Genomic DNA, 19,629 nt, shown 5'->3' with positions numbered 1-19,629 from the left:
AAGCTTATAGTTAGGGCTGGCTCAGGTAGTCCTGAACCATCCCTTAGTTATGCTGCTATAGGCCTAGACTGCCGGGGGATTTCCCATGATGCACTGAGCTCCTCTCTCCTCTACTTTCTCTCCCTCTGTATGCAACCTTATCCCATTATTGCATGTTACTAACACAACTTCTCCCCTTTCTGGTAGTCTTGTGCTTTCTCGTCTCTCTCCTCTCTCCTATCACTTCCTGCAGGTTTTCTGGCTCTGGAGCTGTGGAGTCTGGATCTGTGGCTGCGGGTCACCTGCTGCCCCTGTGTTCCTGCTCGACACCCTCTACTGCAACGACTATTGTTGCTAGTCTTATTGTTATTATTGTTATTATAATCATTAACATTACGATGGTTACCATTAACACTATTATAAATATCTGTACCATTTTTCATTTAGTCTATAGCAACATTAGCTTCACTGTCTGTACCTCTGTGTGTATATTGTGTAGGCTGCCTCTCTGTCTCTCTCTCTCTCTCTCTCACCCCAACCGGTCGAGGCAGATGGCCGCCCACCCTGAGCCATGGTTCTGCTCGAGGTTTCTGCCTCTTAAAAGGAAGTTTTTCCTTGCCTCTGTCGCCTAGTGCTGCTCTTGGTGGGAACTGTTGGGCTTCTGTAAATATCATCACAGAGTACGGTCTAGACCTGCTCTTTTATGAAAAGCGCTGTGAGATAACTGTTGTTGTGATTTGGCGCTATATAAATAAAATTGAATTGAATTGAATTGAATGTTCGTCCCCTGTGGTTCACTATATACCATCTATGGGTTCACCCCATGGATGTGACATGTATGGATATATGGATGTAACAACTGGCAGACGAGTTGAATAGCTTTTATTGTAGGTTTGAAAAGCCCACAGTCACACCTCTCCCCTCTCCAACACCAACTTCAAACATTCACCTTCCCCCTCTGACACGCTGCCACCGGAGAGGTGGTCATCGGTGCCAATCTGCCCTCCATTCAGGAGTTATACATTTCCAGAGTCAGGAAACGGGCAGGAAACATCACTGCAGATCCATCTCACCCCGGACACAACCTGTTCCAGCTCCTCCCCTCCCACAAACCATCACTCTGATGAACAGCTGACTCTGATGAACAGTGTCAGGAACAACTCCTGTGCAATAACCCAGTAACTCTGCCTCTAATCAGCCACCTGTTTACTGGTTACCACTTGTTAGTTATTCATCATTCTCTATTTCAGTGCTGTTCATACTGTTACATATTGTCATATTGTAGATACTGTATACCAATCCACCTACCTCAAGTCATAACTCCTGCACAAAATACTTATAATACTTATTTATTCCAGCATCCTTTGCACTATGCTTCATCGCACTGTGTACATGTGTACACATGCATGTATGTATGTATGTATGCATGTGTACCTGTATATCACATCCACCTCCGACATGTACATACTCCTGCATTCTTTGCACTCTGCTCACTGCACTATTTGCCTATTTGTCTATATGTCTATATTGTTTTTGTTCATAGTGTGTATATTTGTGTTGTCTACACTGAAGTCTGTGTCTGATTTTATTATATTATTGTGATTTTGTATTTTTGTATGAGTAAGCACATCGTGAGCAATGTACAATCCAGGGTCAAATTCCTCGTATGTGTACACATACCTGGCAATAAAGCTGATTCTGATTCTGGTGTAAAAAGAGAACCCCTTCACTACTAGCAATTGTCAGGAGACAGTGACGCCCCTGTCGTCTTTTACACACATTACGGTATATGTTGCCGGGGAGTGACCCGCAGCCATAGAGACACAATGGAGATGCAGTGTTAATGTAAATAGCAGGTGCCTGTTCTTGCAATTATCACAAAGCATTTTTAGTGTCATTCAAATTCCATCAATGTAATGGTAGTGCGGTTGTTGTCGGACTGCTTGCAGCTAACTAACTGTTTTTTCCCCCCGCTAACAAATCAGCTTGGTTAGTGACATATACAGCCCCGTTAGCTAGTTAGCTAGCTAGCGAAGAACCTGCTTCTGCTCTGCTACTGGGATTTTTCCTGCTAGATATTATAACTGTCTAGCTAATCTTTCTCAGGGGTATTATGGAGTTTCCTTTTGATATTAACCAGTTATTCTCCGAGAGGGTCTCCATCTTGGACCAGACCCTTTTTGCAGGTCGTAAAGCAGTAGGAAGGTAAGTTAGAAGATCGGTTTCATCTTCTCTTTGTTGTTAGCATGTTACATTGTACTTCCACCACACTGTGACATGCCCTTCTCTAATTCTCCTCTATACAGAGAATGCAATTCCGAACCTGTTAAATGCTGTCCAAATGATGTTTTGATTAAAACTGTACTTTGCGTGGTCACATATCTTTTGCCATTGTCTGTAAAAACAGGACAGGACAATATTGAGAAAATGATTTTACCTCATTTTACGTGGTCAGTCATCATTTAAAAACAGGCTTAACACACAGACACAGGTAGACCTATGCCTGCGTGTAGTGTGAGGAAGAGGTGGAACATCCAGAGGAAACCATTGCAAACAGAAATATCCTTCTCCTTCTTGTTTGGCAGTAGTGCCTCATTTAGTCACTGCTCAGCTAATCATATTCTACTCATTGTGTTCATCTTTGTAGGCCAGATCTACAAGCCCACATAGCCACAGTTATTGATGAACTTGGGAGAGCCTCAGCAAAGGTGAGTCTCTTCGGTGTGGGTCAGTGTTTATGATTTTATGTTTCTTAGTTGGTTGTTGTCTGGTTGTAAACCGCCTTAAGTGGTGGGAAGACTAGAAAGGTGCTATATCCAGTCCATTTACATCTAGATTTAACTTAAGCACGTATGTTTAACTTGGGGTGGTGTATCAGGAGGTAAGCAGGTTGTCAATTATTCCCAGGGTTTGTGGTTTGTTATCTCCATGTGTGAGTGTCCTTGAGGAAGACTCTGAACCTGTGTGTGTGTGTGTGTGTGTGTGTGTGTGTGTGTGTGTGTGTACAGACATTTTGACGGGGTATTGCTCTAACATTAAAAAAAGGATAAACTTATAATTATCTTGAATATACTTCATTGTATTATCCATGTGTCTGTACAACATCTTTGAGGAGTTCTTCTGCAAAAACAGGTCTCTGTTTCGCATGGCTTAGAGTTACCATGGAGGACCGCACATTCTCCCATCAAGTTAGTTTTATAGAAATCCTACATTTTTGCAATGGGAATGAAAGTGAAATTTTATTTATCTGGTAAATTGGGGATTTTTTTATCATAATTTTACCACTTCAATTTAGTCAGTGTTTAGTTTTTTTTTTTCTGCAGTGGTCCCAGTGGCCACCGCCAGTGCAGCCGGTGCAATGCACTGGGGCCCAGGGGATAACAAGGTCCCAGCAGGGAATAGAAGTATACAGTAATGCCATCTCTTGCTACACAGGCTCTGAAAGAGACTAAACACGGTAACTAAAGTGGGGGTTGAGTTGGCGCTGATTTATCCAATACCTGTCCAATACGTATCATCATTAAAAACTTGAGATCCCCTTTGTGATGTAGTTTCTACACATGGGGCGGCTGTGGCTCAGGGGTAGAGCAGCTGTCCACTGATCAGAGGTCAGTGGGTGTATGTCAAAGTGTTTATTTGCAGAGGCACCTTACTTACTGCCATCAGTGTATGAATGGGTGAATGTGATGTAGTGTAAAAGCGCTTTTAGTGCTCAGAAAGACTAGAAAGGCGCTATGTGTAACAGGGTTGATGCTTGCTCTCCACAGGCCCAACAGCTCACAGCACCTATAACAAGTGCTTCTAAGCTGCAGTCCCAGAGGCATCAGCTCTACCTGCTGAAGGACGGAGAGAGCAATGGGTACAGCTCACTTCCTTCCCATAGACACACAATCACACTTACACTTCATAACGTCGATGTGAAAATGTTGCACAGATTTAGGGGTTTTTTTGGATGTCTATTCATTCTGTTTAATTCTGACAGTTCTTCACACTTTAACAAAAATGATTATTCTGCACAATTATTATAGAATTATTATTAGTAGTAGTTGAAATACCATTTCCGTAATCATTTTCAAAATTCATGGGTTTCTATCTAAATCTCTTTTGGCTCTAGTACTTAGTGACATTATTACCAAGGTTACAGTTGGGATTAGCCTACTGCCTTCATGTATTTATGTTAACGAAACTGACTAGTTATGTTAAAAAAAAAAAAAAAAGCTGATTCATTAAAAAAAAAAAAAAGAACTAATTTTATCTGATGAATCACTTTTTTAAAACCTAATAAAAACCTAAATAAAGCGCTCAGTGTAAAAGACTGACGTTTGCAGCCCTAGTAGAGCCATAGGAGACACTGTGTTTAATGCTCATGGCAGCAGCTCGCCTCAGTCACACAAATGGAAAACTGGGTTGATACTTGTGATATGAAAAGTCATTCAGAGCACAGAGCCTTACTCATACCATCTCAACCCCCCCCCCCCCCCCCCCCCCCCCCCCTTCCCTACATAAAGAGGACATGGTGTGGTCGTGGGATTTCTGAAGGTCGGCTACAAGAAGTTATTTCTGCTCGTGAGTCATGATATTTGTTCATATCTGTCTTTTCAGGCCAACTATAATTCCACATGCTTCACTGATTTTCTGTCAGTTTGAACATCCTTTATCAGCTGTGCATGCTGTGTTTCCTCCACAGGACCGCCAGGGTGCGCACGTAGAGGCAGAGCCACTGTGTGTTTTGGATTTCTACGTAGCAGAGAACGTGCAGCGACATGGCTACGGGCTGGAGCTGTTTGACTTCATGCTGCAGGTGACGCATTCTTCTCTGTTCTGAGGGTGTTATTACAGTCACCTTTCCAGGCTCTGCGGTTCAAAACATGAACAGTCTGTGGGCCTGTGGGTTTGCTTGCCAAGACAGATCATGTGATGAAATACAGATATGAAGAATTAGGGCTGAATGATATGCAACATACATAACATATTGTGATTATTTTGACATACATTACAACATGAGTCACGATTTCAGTGGGAACAGTAATTTTTGCATTTCATTTTCACTGAAAAAAATGATGACGATGAGATTTTTGCTGGGGTCTACACTGAACATATTCAATTCTATTTATATAGCACCAATTCATAACTACAAGTATGTCATTGCACTTAGAGCAGGTCTAGACCGTGTGTGTGTGTGTGTGTGTGTGCGTGCTTGCGTGCACATACACTGTGGTTTATTTACCATTATACAACACAAGGTTGTTTAACAACAATGAAAGTTTTTTATTTATTTATTTTTTTTACATTTTTAGTGTTACTGTAGGTCTTTAAATAGAAGCTAGATATTCAGGAACACAGAGTGATTAGTGCACCAGAGGCAGTAAAAATATACACCTGCAAGAAAGGTGGCATTGTGACCAACAACACAGCGGTACCCTGTATACATTAACACAGTTTAGCCACAAAACAACTAGTTTTAAAAAGACTTAAAAACTATACTAATAATACAAATACATTTTTATAGGCGCCTTTCAAAACACTCAAGGTCACCTAACAAGACAGAAGGAAATAAAAGTGTAGCAATAAAAGCTAAATTACAGTGCATAAAATCAGTAAGGGTATGTAGTCAGTTGGGAAGATTGCTGTGACCAGATGAACAGTGATCATGGTGGATATGCCAGTTTAAAAAGATGTGTTTTTAGGCGTGATCTGAAAATGGAAAGTAAGTAACAGATGTCTGGTGGAAGGGAGTTCCAGAGGTGAGGGGCAGAGCGACTGAAGGCTCTAAACCGCATAGTGGACAAACGGGCAGGAGGTGCAGAGAGGTGAAACATTTAACTTGTGTATACAAAACAGACCATAAGGTCATCATGTGCTCCACATCTGGGCTGTAATGAATTCAGAATGCTTTGTTGTGTTATTTCAGAATAATATATTCATCCCACATTGAACCAGAGCCCTAACCTGAATTAATTAAAGGTGTCAGTATTCTTCAGATTAAGGGCTTGTTGGATCATCTAACAAGGTACAAAACCCCTGTCTGGTGGGAGACTCGTGTGGGGCTGACTCTGACAATGCTTGCAACTTTCCAAAACAACAATAACCCAGTGATTTGCCAGCTGAATGGGGGTGTGAAAATACATACAAAAAAAGACATCCCAAATCTTATGTCCTTCCGAGTGTTGACAGTTCTCGACTGTCAATCACCTTTATTGTTGATGCCGTAAATGACCGGGACTTGTAATACCAGTAATCTGTTATCTGCAGTGACTGCATGTTTTCTTTTTCTCTGCTGTAGCACAAGAACTTAGAGCCAGTTCTGATGGCTTATGACAGGCCCTCACCCAAATTCCTGTCTTTCCTGGCAAAGCATTACTGCTTGACACAGAGTGTTCCTCAGGTACAGTCTGTACTTTACTATCACACTATTAATGTATGTGAACGCTTAGTTCCCTCCTATCTACTGTACAGTGTACTAAAACAAATCTGTATGAAGAAATATTATGTATTCTTATAATGTATTTTCATCAGGGCAACCAAAGAAAATGCTTTATTGAAAATGAAGTGATGAGTGAAAATATTTTCTGCTGTCGGTAACCTTTTATCATGAACAGTTTAAGTTATCTTGTCTTTTAATTCTGTCCAGGTCAATAACTTTGTGGTGTTTGAGGGCTTCTTCATCAACAGATCAGGTAACCTTTTACTACTCAGTGCTTTTGTTGTTTTTCTTCCCTGTGATAATAAGGATTGAGGTGTGGGCGACTTCAAAAATGACATCCTTACAAGCTGTGCCTGTGATTAGTAGGCATTCTTGGTATGTCTATATAAACACTATAGCTGCACACCTGCACAATGGCTCAACAACCACGTACTTTTGTGTAGAAAGCAGGTTCAGGTGGGTTAACATATTTTGCATGCTACAGTTAAAGTGACTCATTCATCCTTTTTGTTGCACATGTCTGTGGAGGAACAAATTCTCCCTCATTAGAGATGTAAGTCTGAAAAAAGGGCACTCAACCTTAGAGTGCTGACCTGCTTTTATTCCAGTTCCAAAATCTCTTTTCACCAAACTCTCCCAGGCTCTCCCTCCACTCCTCTGACGGATCAGGGGATGTACGGCTTTTTGTAAGGACTTTTCTATCTCTTTTTCTTTTCTTATACAACCCCTGCATCTTGTCCCCCCTTCCTTTGTTGCACCATTACGTCCTTTATCTTCCTTCTTTCTTAGCCAGTTTCAGTTTCCTTTTCCCATCACTTGTATTTGCAGTATCTGTACACACCATATGTTCATACCGGTACAATATATGTCATGTATTATGTATCATGTTTTGAACCTACCATCCCAGGTGTCAGAGTATTACAGTATCCTCAACCTCAAACCCCCACAGACCACCTGACTGACAGGAGAACACCTGCCTGTTTCCTGACCCTCCAATGTCTCTAAATGTCTGTCTGTTTATTAAAAGCCAGTTAAAGGTGCTTCGTGTGAAACTCTGCCATCAAAATAGCACTTTAATGTATTCACTGTGAACAAGTTAAGAAGATAGGTAGCCTCTGCACCAGCTTCTACTATCTATTTTGTAATGTATGTCAAAAGCTTCTTCAGAAGGCTCTGTCTGCAACTTTTAGGCCAATGCAAGTCCAAAGGTACAACAGCTGCCCTGCAGAGACAGCCACACCTCCGTTTTATGGTGCTGGAAGAGAAGCTTCTTAAGAAGAAAATAGGGCGGACGTAGGACATTATAGAATCATGGTCAAAATCATAAAGAGAGCCGCAGTCCTGACACCACCTTCGGCTGCTGTTCTACTAGCTTTTGTAACTCAGCACAATCTCTCTTTCAGAGTTTCTGAAGTCTTTCTGAAGAAAAATTTTGACATGCTCCTGGCATTTACTATCCATATTTAAACATAAATGAGTACCTTCCACAAGTTGAACAACAATTAATTTCTTGGCACACAACAATGTACAGCTCCTGTGAGTTTGACACAGAATTAGTTGTAACTGTTTCTCCTGTATTTGTAATATCCAGACAGTCTCTCTTCTGATGTAATCTCAGCAGACTGTTTGGCACTCCCTGTCTTGTTGTTGCAGCCATTCCTCAACCAGCCACGGTCATGTTTAACCATGTGTTTAACCAACTAAAGGCTTGTGGGAAATGGTGTTCATTAAAAGAGAAATATTAAAGAATCAACTCTATTAGATCTTTTGTACCATCATTATAAAGATGCAGAGTGACGTGTACTGTGAGCAGGCAGATGTCAGTGTGAACGTTTTCCTTCTTTGGAAACTGAACACAGTTTATCTGGTTTCACTGCCCTGCTCTGTTATTGGGGCATCAGGCAGCTAGTTAAGTTTTAGCTATATAAGCTAATGCAAGACCGTTTAACAGGTACCTTTATATTATGCAAAGGACATTATTTTTAATAGTACATAACATTTGACGATAACTTGTTCTCCTAGCTTGACTTAGAGGAGGACACTGTTAAATTTCAAGTTTATGTTTGACCGACCTGGGCGTGTGAACGGAAGCATGTGTTTGTAAATTTAAGAAACATTGGTACTAACAATAGGGCTGGTGTTAAATTGAGGCTACCAATCATTTTAACCAAAGTTGAATTTATTTGTGTGGAAGGCACCTCAGTGAATTTGATAAAGAAGATCAGAATCTTAGATTAGATCTTTAGGCTAAAAATCTACTTCAAAACAGAATTTGAATATTGGATTCTGGTTATGTCAGACTGCTCCACAGTGAACAGCTATTTCTGAAGTCTTCAGGTAAGTGTTTGAGAGTCACCGTCAGGAGCTGTCTGTGTTCATGACAGTCCAGCCTTAGTTTCAAGTTGTGGGAGAAATTTTGCTCATGTTCATAAATCTATGAGCTATTAAAGATCTCAGGACCAGTATGTGAATTCTATTTTAGGTATGATCCTCCCTTTAAGCTTTCACAACCAGTATTCCAGTCTTCATCACTAGATCACGTTACAGTGCTGGCAGAAGAAATGTTGTTAACATGTAGCTTGGAAGGGACGGGATGTAGGTATGTTCATGTTCTGTTTTTGGCCCTGCTCTGAGTGTGTTCTCCTCCACAGCGGCCCAGTTGAGAAAGGTCCCCCTAAAAAAGCCGGACGGAGAGATCAAACCCTACTCTTTAATGGAGAGGGAAGGTAAACATTTCACTTAGCCATTCGCATTTACACACCTCGAACATCTGATTCTGAAATAGATAGTTAACATAAAAGAAAAACACAGATTCTGTAACGTCTGTACTCTGTAACATCAAGGCTTTTGGTAAGGTTGCAGTGTATTTTTGCCAGAAGTAGTTATTTCAGTCTTTCTGGTAGTTTGGGCCACCCATATGGAGTCTTTGGGTATCTGATGCATCTTTAGTAACATGAAGTTAGCAAGTGACTGTGTAAGCCATGTTAACTGGTAAGGACAAATCACAGTTATGTGCAACCAGTAGATGGATGTATTTTATAAATATAATGTTCTTATATTATAATGTTTGTAGATTGTGGGCCATATACAGATTAATGTAACAAGTCCCTGGTCAGATTCTGAAATTTGAATATTTGGTCATCATTATTTGGTCACTCATTATTTTCTAAAAATATATTTACACAAAAACATTACATGCATGTTTGCTTGTAAAAAGGACCAGTATATTTCAGCACATGGCAATCACTCCACCTTACTTAAGAAACACTAACAACGAGGTATTTCAAAGGTACTGACAGCTGACCACAAACACAAAGTTCACTACAGTGAAGCAATTAAACAGTCAGTGTTCAGTACAAAACCCACCAGTGAATGGGTAGGGGTATCGCAGTTCAAACCTCCACAAGAGTCCAGTTCTCAACAAAAATCCTCTTCTGGATCCCAGCAAGCAAACAAAAGTACTCAGTTTAGTTTTCAAAACAGAAGTTGGTCAACGTAAATAAAAACAAGTGATGCCTCTTGCGTCTTATAGACAAACTTAGCGATTCTCTAACAACACCTGAGTAAACCCCCCCCCCCCCGTAGCCCAGCCGGTCCTGAGGCAAGCTAACAAGCTGTGAGCTGGTGAGTTTGGTCTGAAAAATGGCCACAGATATTCTCTGACTGCTGGGCATGTGAGACATCATATTCTAATTTATTTAAAAAAAAATTCATGTCCAAACTAAATACAATTATTACTTAATTGTATTTAATTATAATAATGTAATAATTAGGTACAGCAATGTCAATAGTGAAGAAGACAAGTTAAATCTGAAATGACGTCCTCTGTATACTGTTCACGTATACCCCAGTGCTGAAGTGACCATATAAAACAAATCTGCATGTGAATAGTCAATTTATAGAATTCTTTTTCTGTCTAGTGGTACGCCAGGAGCAGATGGCTCGTCCCTGGCCGTTTGCTCCTCCTCACTCGCCCCAGCGGTCGGTGTCCGCCCAGTGTTCCCACTCCCTCAGCGTGGGATCCTCCCCGAGCAGGGCCTCTCGAGCCGCCCCAGCTTCTGCCCCTGGGGGCAACAGGAATCAGAGGCCACAGTCCCCTATCATCGAGTCCTGCAGGACAAGACGCGCCAGGTAAGAAACGACACACCTCCAGCTCATCAGACCCCATTTAACTGTATTAAAATAAATGTGAACTGTATCTGGATAGGCCATCTTCTAAAAGAATTCTCATGCAAATGCAGAATGGAAATGCACATTTTACACATTTTGATGGCAGTCTGCTGGTGTATGCTGAGTCAGTCAAGTGGAAATGCAATCTGTACCGTGCGTTGGCCTGAAAAACCTGCCCTGTGGGCAAAAATGCTGCTCTTGCAGACAGTTGTGTCAGTTACAAATGTCACCACTCCAGAGTAGGTTTGCTGTCATTGTATTTCTCGCATTCCTATTGTGATTGAACAATGTTCTTTAAATAATTGGACAGGTGCAGGAACCACTTATCAGTATTTACAACCAAAGGACTAAAGTTAAAGGAACACAAATAGCCTCAGACACCACTCACACACTGGACAGCCTCTACAGTCTTCTACCCTCATGCCAGAGAGACACTCACATTCAGGACTAAGAGAGCCATGACTAGTTTTGTGCCCATGTCCATCAGAAATGTGAATGATTGATTAACTCATTCATCTATGTGTATACGTGTGTGCAGATTGGTGATAAATTTTATTTCTTTATCTATTTAAACACAATCTTTTTAATGTTTATTGCATTTTTATCATGTATGTATTGTGCTTTTCAAGCTCTACTTATTTACTTACAACCATTTATTACTGATATGTGACGTGTGTGTGTGTGTGTGGTATGTATTGTTGTGTTTCTGGAATGTGAATGGTACACAAACTGATGCTCAGCACAAATGAAGTTCCTAACAGATAAATAAAGTTCTTCATCTCATTTTAACGTTCAAGGTTCTAGGTAGACTTTGTCGTTCTCTTCACACAAACTTGCATTCCTTCAGTGGTGTGGTGTACACAATAATAACAGATACAACAGAAAAAAACTAGACCTGCAAGCAGGTATTGACAGGTTCCAAGCCCCCTGGCGCAAGCTGCACCTGCAAACATTAGTTTGAAATAAATAATTTTAGCATATTTCATGGTTGTGCAACAAAAGCTCCACCTAGTGGCCTCAGCCTCAGTGTGATGACCTTCTGATTAATGGACGACTACTCTTAACCTCTTGCCTGCATGGCCTCCAGTCCCCTTTAACTTGGACCACTAAAAAGAGGCTTTCTTGTCTGTAGGCGAGCAGCGGCTCTGTCCCTCTCTCAAGATCAATATTTTCAACATAATTTGCATCGCTCTGCGTGAATTTGCGTCATTGACTTTGTCCATAATTGCGCAGCTCGAACAATTTGCTTCGCTTCCTGTGTGAACACAACATAATATAATAATTGCCCTGACAGTGGGTTGTGCGAACATGCGTTATGTCCAAGCCTGATCCTCGGGTCTGAAAAGTGAAGCCAATGCGAAGTGCCTTAAACTGGCATTCTTTCTAATGGCCAGTGGGGGGCGACTCCACTGGTTGCAAAAAGAAGTCAGATTGTCTGGTTCCAAAAAATGAAGATGGTGATGGCCAAAATGCCAAACTAGAGCAGGATTCAACAGAAGCGAAGGCCTGATGGCCCGGGACCAGTAAAAATGTATGTCAGGCAAGTTGATTTTGAGAATTGACAGTTGCTCAGTCTACATCAGAAGTCAGCTGCCTTGCTGCTGACGTCCTACGCTGTCTTCAAAGGCAACTATTATAACTTTTGTCTTAAAGTTCCCCATGGCCCCCGACATGGCTGGACAGATAGCACACAGATAGCTTTACTTGTAGCTGAAGTAACCGCTAACTGCTGCTAACTAGCTGCTGTTATCTAATTAGCTCAATTAGCTGTGCAATTAGTGGTTATAGTTGACCCCGCCCGGGCTGGGAGCTCGTAACTCCTTGGGAGTTTTTACACCTCTGCTCAAGCACAGACTCATCAGGGAAAACCAGAACCAGAGCCAGGCCAGTGGGCAACAAAACCGCGCTCAGCAGCCTCCCCGTGAACATGGCCTGAACAGTACTGAACACGGCCTCAAAGACCAACAGGGAATCCAGCACAGAGATGATTTACATAGCTTGTTAATGGACAAAATTAAAATCTTTAAAATGTTATAAGAAGAAAATGAATCAGTTCTTTGTTGTTTGAATGAATCATTACAATGTATATATGATTAATAAAGTAAAAGTATTACTCCAACGTGTTTTTTTTCTGGGCCACTAAAAATATGCAAGGGCGCAGTAAAATTCTGCTGTACTGGCCCGTGGGGGGAAAATGTTACGTTGTACACTGTCAGGGCTTCAGAACGGTTGTCCACAAACCAACAGGTGACGTCACGGTGACTACGTCCACTTCTTTTACACAGTCTATGGCTTTTTTAACACCCTGTACAGCAGTGATGTGGCATGGCATCACAGCATGTGGTCATGACAGACTACACCTGTCTACCTGTCTACATGCAGCTGTTATGTTGGGTGTGCTGAGACGTTGCTCTGTAAATGCAGCAGGCTGCGGGTCTTCTCGATGATAGTTCTGTTCGTTTAATAGAGATTCAATGATATCTAAAATGTTTGTGCTGGTTCCTGATCATGTGATTCACTGATTTATGGAAATAATATATATTGATGTCGCTAAGATTCTACTTCATTCATAAATTTGTATCTATGTCTTCTCCCTCTGCTATCTATGTCTGTCAGTTACATTCAATTTCCCTTATTTAATCCAATAAATTACACTCATGATATATAAGTCATGACACATTAATGTAATTCTGTCATCACATTTCATTTTGCACATATAATTGTAGTTTGTAGTTCTGGTGTTTCTCTACAGTGTGTAACACGAGGCATAAAATGATTTATTAAGAAACTTCTTGGTGCAGACACCATCTCCACCGGCCATGTGGTCCAGGGCCGGATCAGTCTGGCTGAGCCCAAGGGCCCAACACATATTAACGTACCTGTTGAAGCCTTAGTCAGTGATGGTATACACCTAACAGGCCTAAGTCAGTGTGCTTTAGTTACTGAGTTGTGCCGGGTGCTTAAACCCCGATATACCTGCTTGCATGTTTTATTATTTATTGATGTTGAAATGCTCCATGTAGTATTTCCAATAGTAGTTCTAAATGAGGCGTTGCAGTAACACAGTGGAAAGCACTATGCATGATACCTTTACAGAGTGCTGAAGGCCCATGTCAGTACCAGGTTTGCTCAGCTTGGCAGGGATGTTACATTCCTCTCATTAGTCACTTGTGTCCAGTACTGAGAGGCAACCCTCTCTCTCTTCTACTTATTTGTTCAGCTCAACACAGCTTTCTAAACACTCTTTCTCTCACTTTCCCTTCCCCCACATTTTGTTGTTCACCCATTCTGCCCCATGTCTCCTCTTTTACCCCTTTTGATTCATGCTGTGTACTGTCTCCTCTTTTCACTGTCATCGTGGTCTGGTAATTGAATAGTTCCCTTAATAGATCTCAGCTGGGCTTCCATTGACCAGCGTCTGACTGGCACTGTTGCCCCTTCCCTTTAAAGGAATGGCTGTGGTGGTTTTTGTGACATGGAGAATTGGAATCTGCTGTTGTTCAAATGATTATTTGACTCAATCGAGTAGAGACTGACAGGCTCCCTCAGGCCTTTTTAAAACATACCCAGCAGAGGGGAACTTGGTGGCTCTGTCTTATCTGCTTGCCATTTTGTAGAACCCATTAAACTATCTGCTACAAAGGTGAAACTGTGAGAGAGTGCCTTTTGTCTTACAAGTGTCACACATAGGAATCAGTAATAAACCAAACAAACTGGCTGGTATAAGATAATGCTGCACCTCCTTTTCCAAAGTCTTATTTTCATTCTGTGTCTTTTTATTTATTTAGTATGTTTTATTATTATTATTTATTTATGTGTTATTGATGCACCATTTTTTCCTCTTTTCTTTTGTTAAATTACGTTGTGTAATTATGTCCTTTTTGCTTTGTCTTTCCTAACTGTCCTTTGGCTTGCACCATTCCCTCTCATACTCCTGTCCTCTCGTTTTTACCCTGCTCTGTGTGTTTTTGGTTTTCTTCTCATCCTTCTTCCTGGCTGTTACCATTTCTCTGGCAGCCAACAGGGTCTAGTTGCCAGATGCAGCCTGTACAGTCGGCACATGGACAGCAGAGCTGCTGGACTGCTAGGCAGACACTTGCCAGGTAAGATTTAGTGAGGACATTAATGGCACACACATGGAAGTTATACTGCCCATATCTGTCACATTGGAAGCCTCAGCTGCAGCCATCAGCCTGAATTCATTTAAAGGAATAGTCTGTAATGAAACTGCAGTCATCAGTGTCAGCTGAAACCTCAGGGACACTGATGAGTCTTCCCTTCCTGAGATTATACTCTCACTCAGTCAGTCCTGAGTGACCTGGGTAGGTCCCAATCGGAGAAATAGCACTTTTAGATGTTCGTGTTTGGACCTCCCTCACCAGGATTTATCTGGCTCAGATTTCTAAACAGACACCTATTTAAAACTTATATCCTCATTTAAAGCTGGGGTGGGCAACGTTGGAGAACTACCAACCACTTCCCCAAAACACATGTTCATTGTCCTTTGACAGCCACAGACACAGGATTTTATTCATTTCTGTGTCAGAACAATTCATTTATCGATTACGGTCGAGATGTAAAGAGAATTTCAACTAATATAATAAAATATGCTTCTGAAATAAACTGCCTACCCCCACTTTAATGGTGATTTAAGAACCCTACTAGAGGAGCTAGTGCTGAAGCATTAGCAGCATAAACAGCTTTTCAGATGGTAAATTCCATTTCATTTCTGTTCACTCCTAGGCAAAGTTTGATTGACCCACAGGGATACTGCAGATGGACCCCACAGGATTCCCAATCCAGTGTGGGCCTCTAGTTCTGACCACTAAACACAGATCTAGTCCATAGATATACACACTATAGATTTATGTTTTTGTGACATCAGAAAATATTGAAGACTGTATCAAATATATTCAGCCTGTTTGTGTTTATAGACAAACACAACTGTTCAGTCACTCGACTCAACCAACTCCAATATTGCCCTTATTATCTCCAAGACTTTCCTTAACTGCAGTCTGTCGTCAGAGCACTGAAGAGTGAGTGTTGTTATAAAAGAAAATGTGGGCCATTTAGGTTTCATGTTTTTCTAAAGTGTAAATTACAAGACAATTACTTTAGGGTTAACGATCTGTTTAATAAGCTTCTTGATCAGATATTGGAAAACTTTTACCAAGGTGAATATGTTCTTTTCATGGGAAAGTTCACATTTAAAGATTACTGTTGCTCTAGATGGCTTCTATCCTAAGAATATGGAGCCAGTAAAACCACCCCAAGTGAATTACTAAAGTCAGATGCAGGCCAGGCTGCTCTGCTCTACTTCCTCATGTGTTAGTACCTTGTGCCTTCTCAGGTCTGAGACCAGTGGGAGATCAGTCATACGCACTGGGATACACAGACACACACAAGTTGGCCAGTATTCACACACCACAAACCAGGTATTTACACTACTGCTCGAAACACCTGGACATTTAACTGTTAACATTTTCAGAGAGGTTAACAATATGAAATAAGAAAATGAGGCGGTTTAGTGCCTCGACCTGTGTGCAGACATTTGTGGCTAAAACACATCACTGTGGATCTCCATAGAGAAGGATGTTGTGGGTAACCATAGGTTGAAGAGGCTCGCAGAGGAAGTCACAGGCACACCCCACAAATTTGCTGTACCTGGACTGTGTTCATGTTCAGTGTAGTATGAAAGAATCGCCCACATGAAGGTTTCTGAGTGACACTTGTGTGCGCTCCCTTTCATCCTGCCTGGACAAGCATGTTCCAGCCTTCAGATGACGTATCTTGTGTCATTATGTTATGTGACTTTTATAGAGCGCTCAATACAGGACCAGACTACATGAGATCAGGTGAACAATGGCTAGACTCAACAGACGTGGGGCGCTGTGACAACAGTCAACATCTGGTGCGACAGTTGCATGTGTGTTTCCCTGTTGTGAGTCGTAGCAGCAGGGATCCTTCACAACATCCCACCATAAGGCTAGCGTGCCTTCTCTCCCTGAGTTTGACCATTTCTGCTCCGTGACGTTGCTCAGAAGCTCAGAGTACTCTCGTTGTTAACATGGAGAAGTCAAACAGGAGGGATGTTTGATTTCATTTTCCCTCGGGTCTTGTTGCCCTTCACACAGTCTTTCCAACATACCAGTTCGCCACCCAGCGACCATGAATGGTTTCAGCTTCAATTTCATTCAGAAAACCCTAAGTATGGAAACATTCATTGTCGTTGCTGTCAGGTGGAACAGCAAGGTAAATCCCTGGTACCCTGGTACCACACAAGTGGTGAAAGGGAGCTATGATTGGTCAGGGTCCAAATTGTAGTGTCTCCTGGTGAGAATTTAGTCCATCACAGCGACCATCTGAAAAGACTAAAACATTGTGTAAACTGGTGCCCAGCAGAGAAGAGGACGGCGGGATAGTTGAATGTCAACATTGGTCCCTAATCTTTTCTAACTTACAAACATGAACGAACGTCTTGTCGTGCAACATGGCTTATTGAACGAGTGACCAGACAAACGTTCACCGCATGTAAACAGTGCTGGTGTGGTCCGTACTCTTCAGTACCTCTGCCTGGGCTGTCTCTGATATTTACCCAAAGAGTTTTTGTTCTTCCTTATAATAATTAACTATTAATAACACATTTGAATTCTTAATACATACTGTAAACATTATTTCAGCTTGACTTTAAATCATTTTCATATGAGAGTCCTTTTGAAAGGCGCTGACAATTTACCGATGTAGTCGTTTAGGCAGCGGTCAAAGTGTTGAGTTGCAGTGCGTTTCAGTTGCATATCTCTGCACATACGGTTATTATGCCATTATCATGGCTTATCATGGCATATCATGTCATTTTTTTCTCTACATATTTGCCCCCTGCCTTCATCCTTACTCCTCCTTCCACTGACCCTGTACTGTCGTGCCCCTTCACCCAGGTCCCAGCCTTCACTTCCACCTCTGTCTGCATCCAGGAAGGATGGCATCTGCAGCCAGACCTCCTTAGACAGCAGAGAAACACACCTGGATACAGATGCTGAAGCCTGTGGTGCTGAACAGGAGATCAGTGTGTTGGACCGTCCGCAGCGTCCAGCAGGAGACATGCTGGTCCACCAGAGACATCGGTTGGAGAAGGAGAGTGACAGAAGCAGACAAGGCTGGTCGTGGACTGTTGGAGAGAACTGCTACACCTCCCAGTGGGTGAAGCAGAAGCAGGAATACAGGAGCACCCGGCCCTGGTGATCGGTTCTGTGATGATTACCATCATTCAGACATTATTAAAATGTTGCTGCAAAAAATGTAATTTGGTGCTGAATTCTAGAACAATTCACTGTTTTCAGACAAATAGGTGCTGAAGCAGAAGTTCTGTGTGATATTCAGGACCTTCAGAATCATTGATGCAATGAATTCTTGGTCAAGTGCCGAGACCTCTAGCTTTCAAACTTCACTTCAGGGTCCAAACTCAGTTAACTGTACACCAGGTCATCTTAACTGGCTAACCAAACTGGTGCTAGGAGCCAAACATGGATGCCAACATCCAAACCCTTTGAAAATGTTGTTCTAAAGCTGTGTTAAAGCAGCAAGTGGGAAATGGTAACTCAGTACAGTACTTTGGGTTGCTGCTTAGGCTAAAGGTTTCAGTATGCTTTAGACAAAGTGCTTGTCAGATTGTGTAACAGCGTCTGAAACCCCCCTTCCAGAAGCAGAATTGGAAGGCTGCATCCAATCATTTTGTAAGATGAAGCCAGTCAGATGAATACATTCGAGCTGCAGTGAATCCAGAACACTTCATTGTAGCATTTGGGATCAGAATAATGTACATATAACATATATTAAATGTGTTTCATGCTTTGAAGGGAGTGCTTGTCGAACTGTCATTCTAAACGTGGGATCAGGGAGTGGCTGTGTCCTCTGTGTATTAGCAGGCCACAACATATGCTGAAGGCCTTCATTGCCAACAAGAAGAAAAGGATCAAGGCTTACTCAACCTTGCTGTGCTTGACTAATTTTCCGCCATCGCTCCACAGATGACTGTCCCCATCTGTATGACTTGATGGTGCTGAGATCACAAAGACGCACAGAAGACACAGTTGTTGGAGAGAGATCAGTGGGATGCTGCCTGAAGGAGGCTATGACAGCAGGCTTTTCACCTCACCTTTGTCACATGGTTCGTTTGAAGCATACTGAGACCTTTACCCAGAGCAGGAATGTTTGCAACATTTGTTTGTAAATGGCTGGTTTACCGGCCATTTATAAGTGAAACTAGGCTTGTAAACAAAAGTTGTGGGTTTCTTTAAGTAGCTTGAGTCATCACACTTGGTGTTTGCACCGGTTAGTAACAGTGACATAACCCTAGAGGCACATAGCCACGGAACTTTGTTCCCAAAACAGCACAATGAAAGCTGTGGACTGGGTGGAGAATTTCCATTCACTTCACATCCAGCATATTGGGGTGGAGGCACCACGTGGCTAAGTGAGAAAATATTTTTTTTGATTGCTGTGTTAACTGACCTTTAACCTTGACTTTCCAAGCAGGCTTCTCAGATGTCATCATCTGCTTTATACTCGTAATCCCTTTTGGAGTCATTCCTTGAATATGTTCTTGGATTTTCAGGCATTTGGTGCTAAACAGCATTGTTGTGTCTAGTCCAAACACTCTGAACCAAAGGAGGAGACTCTAGGATTCATAGAAGCTGGGAATTTTTTTATATAATGCAAAATAATGTGCTTGAATCAGTGTGGAAGTCAATATTCTGTGGTCACTAGCGTCCATCTGATGTAGTGGTGGGTTACAACAGAATTGCTGAAAAGAACAAAGTGACCGTTTGGCTGTTGAGTGGAACCACCTGGATCGGGCATTTTGTAGACGGAAACAAGAAAAAGCAAGACATGCACAAGTTGTGAGGAACATTTAAGCTTAAGTTCCTTCAGGCTGTGAAGAAGTCTTCCTTTACATGGTCAGGGCCGCGGCAGAAGCACTGTACACTGCATACAGAGATGTTTCCTACTGCATTTCTGTCAGTAATAAACTACAAAAACAACTGTTTTGTCCTGAGAAT

The 19,629-nt window shown here is 41.8% G+C and overlaps 2 protein-coding genes across 7 annotated transcripts in view; both read left to right on the top strand.

The window, feature by feature from the left end:
• The window catches only part of LOC123976309 (ankyrin repeat and MYND domain-containing protein 2-like), an 817,726-nt gene that overhangs the window by 612,845 nt on the left and 185,252 nt on the right, over window positions 1–19,629 (top strand). The gene's annotated exons all lie outside the window — the stretch shown is intronic.
• atat1 (alpha tubulin acetyltransferase 1) lies at window positions 1,774–19,611 on the top strand. 6 transcript variants are annotated; one of them, XM_046058359.1, is made up of 13 exons: window positions 1,775–1,824; window positions 2,086–2,184; window positions 2,627–2,687; window positions 3,747–3,838; window positions 4,488–4,545; window positions 4,667–4,780; window positions 6,263–6,364; window positions 6,611–6,656; window positions 9,055–9,129; window positions 10,324–10,534; window positions 14,591–14,676; window positions 15,924–16,008; window positions 17,509–19,611. In XM_046058359.1, coding segments are annotated over exons 1-13 (1,335 nt in total). In that variant the 5' UTR covers window positions 1,775–1,822; the 3' UTR covers window positions 17,813–19,611. The 6 variants fall into 6 exon arrangements, with proteins under 6 accessions (XP_045914318.1, XP_045914320.1, XP_045914315.1 ...); XM_046058361.1 differs by having other exon boundaries at window positions 1,786–1,835; XM_046058363.1 differs by lacking the exon at window positions 15,924–16,008 and having other exon boundaries at window positions 1,776–1,824; window positions 17,509–17,729.

Source organism: Micropterus dolomieu, linkage group LG09 (assembly GCF_021292245.1).
Source record: "Micropterus dolomieu isolate WLL.071019.BEF.003 ecotype Adirondacks linkage group LG09, ASM2129224v1, whole genome shotgun sequence".
NCBI classification, from domain to species: domain Eukaryota; kingdom Metazoa; phylum Chordata; class Actinopteri; order Centrarchiformes; family Centrarchidae; genus Micropterus; species Micropterus dolomieu.
This window is presented reverse-complemented; position numbering and strand designations above follow the sequence as displayed.